Source organism: Salmo salar, chromosome ssa10 (genome assembly GCF_905237065.1).
Source record: "Salmo salar chromosome ssa10, Ssal_v3.1, whole genome shotgun sequence".
Classification (NCBI taxonomy): Eukaryota; Metazoa; Chordata; class Actinopteri; order Salmoniformes; family Salmonidae; genus Salmo; species Salmo salar.
Window position 1 is genome coordinate 122,413,306 of NC_059451.1, and position 10,480 is coordinate 122,423,785.

The 10,480-nt window shown below is 44.8% G+C and overlaps 1 protein-coding gene across 1 annotated transcript in view; it reads right to left on the bottom strand.

The window, feature by feature from the left end:
* Positions 1–3,346: 3,346 nt before the first annotated feature.
* LOC106594065 (anoctamin-3) overlaps positions 3,347–10,480 on the bottom strand; it is a 112,791-nt gene continuing 105,657 nt past the window's right edge. The window contains exons 24-26 of the mRNA XM_045688651.1: positions 8,464–8,611; positions 4,480–4,675; positions 3,347–3,994 (exon numbers count right to left, since the gene is read on the bottom strand). Of these exons, the coding sequence (XP_045544607.1) occupies positions 3,815–3,994; positions 4,480–4,675; positions 8,464–8,611 (524 nt within the window). The 3' untranslated portion in view covers positions 3,347–3,814. The remainder of the gene's footprint in view (positions 3,995–4,479; positions 4,676–8,463; positions 8,612–10,480) is intronic.

The window sequence follows — 10,480 nt, forward strand, 5'->3', positions numbered from 1 at the left end:
CTCTGGGCCTTCAGGACTGTACGTGTGGTTGGTCTCTGGGCCTTCAGGACTGTACGTGTGGTTGGTCTCCGGGCCTTCAGGACTGTACGTGTGGCTGGTCTCTGGGCCTTCAGGACTGTACGTGTGGTTGGTCTCTGGGCCTTCAGGACTGTACGTGTGGTTGGTCTCTGGGCCTTCAGGACTGTACGTGTGGTTGGTCTCCGGGCCTTCAGGACTGTACGTGTGGCTGGTCTCTGGGCCTTCAGGACTGTACGTGTGGTTGGTCTCTGGGCCTTCAGGACTGTAAGTGTGGTTGGTCTCTGGGCCTTCAGGACTGTACGTGTGGCTGGTCTCATGTACAGTACAGTTCACTACAGAACTCACATTTGCTATTGGGTTTTACAGTTCTCTAGTTTGCAGCACTATAATCAGAGGCGAATAAATACAAGAGTTTGACAGTGTATATAGTGTTTTTCTTCATATCACATTCCTCCAAAACAGAATCCTTGGGGGGGACAAACATTTCAGAGTTTGTTGTTGTAAGCCACAATGGAGAAAAATGACAGAATATATTTTCGTGCACGTACAGTAAAGCATTTGCAGCACAAACAGGCATGTGTGATGTCTGTGACACATTTTGTGGTTGGTTAAAACTGTAGGATGGCAGCCATACACCCTATTAACATCCCAAACCCAGGACAGTCAATCTCAACAGTCTATATAATAACGTCTAAACAATCACACAGAATAGAAACGTACAGTAAATCAAGACATGGATGTTGTTTATCCAGAAATACCAAACTAAACGAACCATGCGTTTTATATGATTTAAATAAAGAGAATTCAACCTCTATCAGATGTGTTTTTCAGCTTTTGTTTGACAAATTAACCAAAAATACTTGAACGAATCAGAATGCTTTGAGGGCAATATTAATTACAGTCATTTTGCATAAACAACACTATTATTGTCCATTGTTATTTTTGGTAGCCACATACATATGTCACCAGAATCACTTTAGCAACAATAATAATGACTATTAGTGTCATAGAGCAGTAGGACACACAGCCAGGACCTAGCCTATCCAGGACCTAGCCTATCCAGGACCTAGCCTATCCAGTAACCTAGCCTATCCAGTAACCTAGCCTATCCAGTACCTAGCCTATCCAGGAACTAGCCTATCCAGGAACTAGCCTATCCAGGGACTAGCCTATCCAGGGACTAGCCTATCCAGTGACTAGCCTATCCAGTAACTAGCCTATTCAGGACCTAGCCTATTCAGGACCTAGCCTATCCAGGACCTAGCCTATCCAGGACCTAGCCTATCCAGGACCTAGCCTATCCAGTAACTAGCCTATTCAGTAACTAGCCTATCCAGTAACTAGCCTATCCAGTAACTAGCCTATCCAGGGACTAGCCTATCCAGTGACTAGCCTATCCAGTGACTAGCCTATCCAGTGACTAGCCTATCCAGGACCTAGCCTATCCAGGACCTAGCCTATCCAGGACCTAGCTTATCCAGGACCTAGCCTATGCAGTGACTAGCCTATCCAAGACCTATCCTATCCAGTGACTAGCCTATCCAGGACCTAGCCTATGCAGTGACTAGCCTATCCAGTAACTAGCCTATCCAGTAACTAGCTTATCCAGGACCTAGCCTATCCAGGACCTAGCCTATCCAGGGACTAGCCTATCCAGGGACTAGCCTATCCAGTGACTAGCCTATCCAGGACCTAGCCTATCCAGGACCTAGCCTATCCAGGAACTAGCCTATCCAGGAACTAGCCTATCCAGGAACTAGCCTATCCAGGACCTAGCCTATCCAGGGACTAGCCTATCCAGGGACTAGCCTATCCAGGGACTAGCCTATCCAGGGACTAGCCTATCCAGGGACTAGCCTATCCAGTGACTAGCCTATCCAGTGACTAGCCTATCCAGTGACTAGCCTATCCAGTGACTAGCCTATCCAGGACCTAGCCTATCCAGGACCTAGCCTATCCAAGAACTAGCCTATCCAGGAACTAGCCTATCCAGGACCTAGCCTATGCAGTGACTAGCCTATCCAGGACCTAGCCTATCCAGTGACTAGCCTATCCAGGACCTAGCCTATGCAGTGACTAGCATATCCAGTGACTAGCCTATCCAGTGACTAGCCTATCCAGTAACTAGCCTATCCAGGGACTAGCCTATCCAGTGACTAGCCTATCCAGTGACTAGCCTATCCAGTGACTAGCCTATCCAGTGACTAGCCTATCCAGGAACTAGCCTATCCAGGACCTAGCCTATCCAGGACCTAGCCTATCCAGGACCTAGCCTATCCAGGACCTAGCCTATCCAGGAACTAGCCTATCCAGGAACTAGCCTATCCAGGACCTAGCCTATCCAGGACCTAGTCTATGCAGGACCTAGCCTATGCAGGACCTAGCCTATGCAGGACCTAGCCTATCCAGGACCTAGCCTATCCAGGAACTAGCCTATCCAGGAACTAGCCTATCCAGGACCTAGCCTATCCAGGACCTAGTCTATGCAGGACCTAGCCTATGCAGGACCTAGCCTATGCAGGACCTAGCCTATCCAGGACCTAGCCTATCCAGGACCTAGCCTATCCAGGAACTAGCCTATCCAGGAACTAGCCTATCCAGGAACTAGCCTATCCAGGAACTAGCCTATCCAGGACCTAGCCTATCCAGGACCTAGCCTATCCAGGAACTAGCCTATCCAGGACCTAGCCTATCCAGGAACTAGCCTATCCAGGACCTAGCCTATCCGGTAACCTAGCCTATCCAGGAACTAGCCTATCCAGGACCTAGCCTATCCAGGAACTAGCCTATCCAGGAACTAGCCTATCCAAGTCCACAAGGAGACAAACGCAGCCATGTTGTGATCTGCACCAGACCGGACCAGACCAGACCAGGTCATAGCAGGCTGCTAGTCTAGCTGCAACATAGAAATAGAGTGACATAGAAAGGGACAGACAGCAATACCCCCTCAGACCACAGCACTCCATACGGCTACCAGTCAAAACCACCGCGGACCAGTGAACTGATCTGCACCCCTTGTTCTGCATAGTCAACATTACACGGGTAGGTATGGGGACAGGGACACAGGGACAGAGAGGGATGGGGACAGAGAGAGATAGAGGATGGGGACAGGGATATAAGATGGGGACAGAGGACGGGGACAGAAGACTGGGGCAGGGATAGAGGACAGAGGACGGGGACAGGGATAAAGGACAGAGGACGGGGACAGAGGACGGGGACAGAGGACGGGAACAGGGACAGAGGACGGGGACAGAGGACGGGGACAGAGGACGGGGATAGAGGACGGGGACAGAGGACGGGGACAGAGGACAGAGGACGGGGACAGAGGACGGGGGACAGGGATAGAGGACGGGGACAGAGGGCAGAGGACGGGGACAGAGGACGGGGACAGAGGAGGATGGTAGAAGGACCTCTGGTAACCGAAGAGGGCTTCTTTGATGTGCAGAAGGGAGAATGGGAGTGCTTATGTTGTGTGTGTGTGTATATTTTGGTGTGTATGTTGGTGTGTGTATGTTGGTGTGTGTATGTTGGTGTGTGTATGTGTTTGTGTGTTGGTGCGTATGTGTTTGTGTGTATGTTGGTGTGTGTGTTGGTGTGTGTCTTGGTGTGTGTGTGTGTCTTGGTGTGTGTCTTGGTGTGTGTGTGTGTGTGTGTTGGTGTGTGTGTTGGTGTGTGTGCATGAGAGAGTATGTTGGTGTGTATATTCAGTGTACTGTATATATGAGTGTATATGCTGTAGGTATGCAGACGAGGTACTGTATGTAGTACAGGGGGATGTAACATAACATGGCCGACACTAAGGCCACTCGTAGTGATATCTCCCGCCGTTCTTCCTCTCCTTCTGCAGATGTTCCAGCTCTGCTTCATACATCATCTCCTGCATCAGGTACTTCTCCCTCCGCATGCGGTCGCACAGACTCTTGGGCATGTCTGGGATCAGGTACGCGATGAACGACTTGATGCCAAACACCAGGTGCTGAGGAGAGAAACGGAGGATGAAGAAATAACTATGTTTGTCCATTGACATTTTTCAGATCACAGAAAATCAACGCAGGCAAAAAAAAACTGCTTGAAGAGATTTACAGGGTAGGTGACACAGCATCTAGGAGGACCAGAGGACTGGTGAACCTCTACATCTCAGCAGTATGTGAAATATGCGCATATAGATAGAGATAGATAGAGAGATCGAGAGATATAGAGAGATTGAGAGAGAGAGACAGAGAGAGAGAGTGACAGAGTGAGAGAGGGATTTCTGACATACCTCGAAGACTAGGATGAAGGCCAGGTGGGCAGACAGAACGTGCCAGACAGACAGACCAGGCTGACATACCTTGAAGTCTTGCAGCCAGGACGTGCCAGACAGACAGACAGACAGACAGACAGACAGACAGACAGACAGACAGACAGACAGACAGACAGACAGACAGACAGACAGACAGGAGCGTGGGTGTGCTGTCGTACCTCGAAGACGATGATGAAGGCTAGTCTTGCAGCCAGGACGTGCCAGAACTGCAGAGTGAAGTCGTATGGTACTGGACTCCAGGGAGAGGCTCTGTAGTCTCTGTACCTGCAGAATCTACTCTGCTCCTCGCTCACGTTCCAGCGCTCGCCCATGTCAAACACAGACAGACTGCTGTTCATGTAGCCTCGTAGACATCTGACAGGAAGAGAGACGGGGCTCAGTCAGAACCGTGGACTACAAATAGAAAGTAGCCAGTTGTCTAAATCAAGCACATTTAGAGAAATGCACGTTGATCAATGTCCTGTCAAATAAGCCTACAGTAAAATAAACTAATATTGGGACACACATCGCCCTATAGAATGGCACATTAACATATTACAGTAAACTAATACTGACACATCGCCCTATAGAATGGCACATTTACAGTAAACTAATACTGACACATCGCCCTATAGAATGGCACATTTACAGTAAACTAATACTGACACATCGCCCTATAGAATGACACATTAACATATTACAGTAAACTAATACTGACACATCGCCCTATAGAATGGCACATTTACAGTAAACTAATACTGACACATCGCCCTATAGAATGACACATTAATATTACAGTAAACTAATACTGACACATCGCCCTATAGAATGGCACATTAACATATTACAGTAAACTAATACTGACACATCGCCCTATAGAATGGCACATTTACAGTAAACTAATACTGACACACATCGCCCTATAGAATGGCACATTTACAGTAAACTAATACTGACACATCGCCCTATAGAATGGCACATTTACAGTAAACTAATACTGACACATCGCCCTATAGAATGGCACATTTACAGTAAACTAATATTGACACATCGCCCTATAGAATGGCACATTTACAGTAAACTAATAATGACACATCGCCCTATAGAATGACACATTAACATATTACAGTAAACTAATACTGACACATCGCCCTATAGAATGGCACATTAACATATTACAGTAAACTAATACTGACACATCGCCCTATAGAATGGCACATTTACAGTAAACTAATATTGACACATCGCCCTATAGAATGGCACATTAACATATTACAGTAAACTAATACTGACACATCGCCCTATAGAATGGCACATTTACAGTAAACTAATATTGACACATCGCCCTATAGAATGGCACATTAACATATTACAGTAAACTAATACTGACACACATCGCCCTATAGAATGGCACATTTACAGTAAACTAATATTGACACATCGCCCTATAGAATGGCACATTAACATATTACAGTAAACTAATACTGACACATCGCCCTATAGAATGGCGCATTTACAGTAAAATCGCCCTATAGAATGGCATATTTACATATTACAGTAAACTAATACTGACACATCGCCCTATAGAATGGCATATTTACATATTACAGTAAACTAATACTGACACATCGCCCTATAGAATGGCACATTTACAGTAAACTAATACTGACACATCGCCCTATAGAATGGCACATTAACATATTACAGTAAACTAATACTGACACATCGCCCTATAGAATGGCACATTTACATATTACAGTAAACTAATACTGACACACATCGCCCTATAGAATGGCACATTTACAGTAAAATCGCCCTATAGAATGGCACATTAACATATTACAGTAAACTAATACTGACACATCGCCCTATAGAATGGCACATTTACATATTACAGTAAACTAATACTGACACATCGCCCTATAGAATGGCACATTAACAGTAAACTAATACTGACACATCGCCCTATAGAATGGCACATTAACATATTACAGTAAACTAATACTGACATCGCCCTATAGAATGGCACATTTACAGTAAACTAATACTGACACATCGCCCTATAGAATGGCACATTTACAGTAAACTAATACTGACACATCGCCCTATAGAATGGCACATTAACATATTACAGTAAACTAATACTGACACATCGCCCTATAGAATGGCACATTTACAGTAAACTAATACTGACACATCGCCCTATAGAATGGCACATTTACAGTAAACTAATATTGACACATCGCCCTATAGAATGGCATATTTACATATTACAGTAAACTAATACTGACATCGCCCTATAGAATGACACATTTACATATTACAGTAAACTAATATTGACACATCGCCCTATAGAATGGCACATTAACATATTACAGTAAACTAATATTGACACATCGCCCTATAGAATGGCACATTTACAGTAAACTAATACTGACACATCGCCCTATAGAATGGCACATTTACAGTAAACTAATACTGACACATCGCCCTATAGAATGGCACATTTACAGTAAACTAATACTGACACATCGCCCTATAGAATGGCACATTTACAGTAAACTAATACTGACACATCGCCCTATAGAATGGCACATTAACATATTACAGTAAACTAATACTGACACATCGCCCTATAGAATGGCACATTTACATATTACAGTAAACTAATACTGACACACATCGCCCTATAGAATGGCACATTACAGTAAACTAATATTGGGACACACATCGCCCTATAGAATGGCACATTTACAGTAAACTAATATTGACACATCGCCCTATAGAATGGCACATTTACAGTAAACTAATATTGACACATCGCCCTATAGAATGACACATTTACAGTAAACTAATACTGACACATCGCCCTATAGAATGGCACATTTACAGTAAACTAATACTGACACATCGCCCTATAGAATGGCACATTTACAGTAAACTAATACTGACACATCGCCCTATAGAATGGCACATTAACATATTACAGTAAACTAATATTGACACATCGCCCTATAGAATGGCACATTTACAGTAAACTAATACTGACACATCGCCCTATAGAATGGCACATTAACATATTACAGTAAACTAATACTGACACATCGCCCTATAGAATGGCACATTTACAGTAAACTAATACTGACACATCGCCCTATAGAATGGCACATCTTACAGTAAACTAATATTGACACATCGCCCTATAGAATGGCATATTTACATATTACAGTAAACTAATACTGACATCGCCCTATAGAATGACACATTTACATATTACAGTAAACTAATATTGACACATCGCCCTATAGAATGGCACATTAACATATTACAGTAAACTAATATTGACACATCGCCCTATAGAATGGCACATTTACAGTAAACTAATACTGACACATCGCCCTATAGAATGGCACATTTACAGTAAACTAATACTGACACATCGCCCTATAGAATGGCACATTTACAGTAAACTAATACTGACACATCGCCCTATAGAATGGCACATTTACAGTAAACTAATACTGACACATCGCCCTATAGAATGGCACATTAACATATTACAGTAAACTAATACTGACACATCGCCCTATAGAATGGCACATTTACATATTACAGTAAACTAATACTGACACACATCGCCCTATAGAATGGCACATTTACAGTAAACTAATATTGGGACACACATCGCCCTATAGAATGGCACATTTACAGTAAACTAATATTGACACATCGCCCTATAGAATGGCACATTTACAGTAAACTAATATTGACACATCGCCCTATAGAATGACACATTTACAGTAAACTAATACTGACACATCGCCCTATAGAATGGCACATTTACAGTAAACTAATACTGACACATCGCCCTATAGAATGGCACATTTACAGTAAACTAATACTGACACATCGCCCTATAGAATGGCACATTAACATATTACAGTAAACTAATATTGACACATCGTCCTATAGAATGGCACATTTACAGTAAACTAATACTGACACATCGCCCTATAGAATGGCACATTTACATATTACAGGAAAGTAAAAGGCCTATTGTAACACAAGTCACCCCCGTAGACTAGAATGTTCTGCTTTATATGAAGAGACAAGAACGGACAGTAAACATTGATGACCAAAGCGGCAGTAGAGGATGGACCTACTCGTCCTGACGGTATCCCTTGTCCACACAGGGTCCGTATCTGAACGCGTAGACGAAGCGTGGGATGTAGTCGGAGGTGATGGCGATGACGAAGGCGTTGGTGATGACAGCCAGCACGCCGATCCCCTCCAGGATACCATGCCAGATACCTGTCAGACAGGGAACAACAGCCTGTCAGACAGGGAACAACAGCCTGTCAGACAGGGAACAACAGGGAACAACAGCCTGTCAGACAGGGAACAACAGGGAACAACAGGGAACAACAGCCTGTCAGACAGGGAACAACAGGGAACAACAGGGAACAACAGCCTGTCAGACAGGGAACAACAGGGAACAACAGGGAACAACATGGAACAACAGCCTGTCAGACAGGGACCAACAAGGAACAACAGCCTGTCAGACAGGGAACAACAGGGAACAACAGGGAACAACAGGATAACAGGGAACAACAGGGAACAACAGGGAACAACAGGATAACAGGGAACAACAGGGAACAACAGAACAACAGGGGACAACAGCCTGTCAGACAGGGAACAACAGGGACAACAGGATAACAGGGGATAACAGGATAACAGGGAACAACAGGATAACAGGGGACAACAGGATAACAGGGGACAACAGGATAACAGGGGACAACAGGATAACAGGGGACAACAGGATAACAGGGAACAACAGGATAACAGGGGACAACAGGATAACAGGGGACAACAGGATAACAGGGGACAACAGGATAACAGGGAACAACAGGATAAAAGGGGACAACAGGATAACAGGGAACAACAGGATAACAGGGGACAACAGGATAACAGGGGACAACAGGATAACAGGGGACAACAGGGAACAACAGTGAGAGGGAACAACAGGATAACAGGGGACAACAGGATAACAGGGGACAACAGGATAAAAGGGGACAACAGGATAACAGGGGACAACAGGGGATAACAGGGGACAACAGGATAACAGGGGACAACAGGATAACAGGGGACAACAGGATAACAGGGGACAACAGGATAACAGGGGACAACAGGATAACAGGGGACAACAGGATAAAAGGGGACAACAGGATAACAGGGGACAACAGGATAACAGGGGACAACAGGATAAAAGGGGACAACAGGATAACAGGGGACAACAGGATAACAGGGGACAACAGGATAACAGGGGACAACAGGATAACAGGGGACAACAGGATAACAGGGGACAACAGGATAACAGGGAACAACAGGATAACAGGGGACAACAGGATAACAGGGAACAACAGGATAACAGGGGACAACAGGATAACAGGGGACAACAGGATAACAGGGGACAACAGGGAACAACAGCCTGTCAGACTGGGAACAACAGGATAACAGGGGACAACAGGATAACAGGGGACAACAGGATAAAAGGGGACAACAGGATAACAGGGGACAACAGGGGATAACAGGGGACAACAGGATAACAGGGGACAACAGGATAACAGGGGACAACAGGATAACAGGGGACAACAGGATAACAGGGGACAACAGGATAAAAGGGGACAACAGGATAACAGGGGACAACAGGATAACAGGGGACAACAGGATAACAGGGGACAACAGGATAACAGGGGACAACAGGATAACAGGGGACAACAGGATAACAGGGGACAACAGGATAACAGGGAACAACAGGGGATAACAGGGAACAACAGCCTGTCAGACAGGGAACAACAGGATAACAGGGGACAACAGGATAACAGGGGACAACAGGATAACAGGGGACAACAGGATAACAGGGGACAACAGGATAAAAGGGGACAACAGCCTGTCAGACAGGGAACAACAACACAGCTGGTCAGCAGAGAAACCAACTCAGAAAAAGGGCTCAAGAGCAAAACGGAAGGAAAAGGCATTTCCGACTGGGGATTTGACTATGCTCCTAACTATGCTGATTTGTATGTGGGTTACATGGTGAAACAGTCTATTTTCAATCCTCTCAACAATGTTTTCTTGCCTTACATCATGATTTGGAGACGGTATATTGATGATATTTGT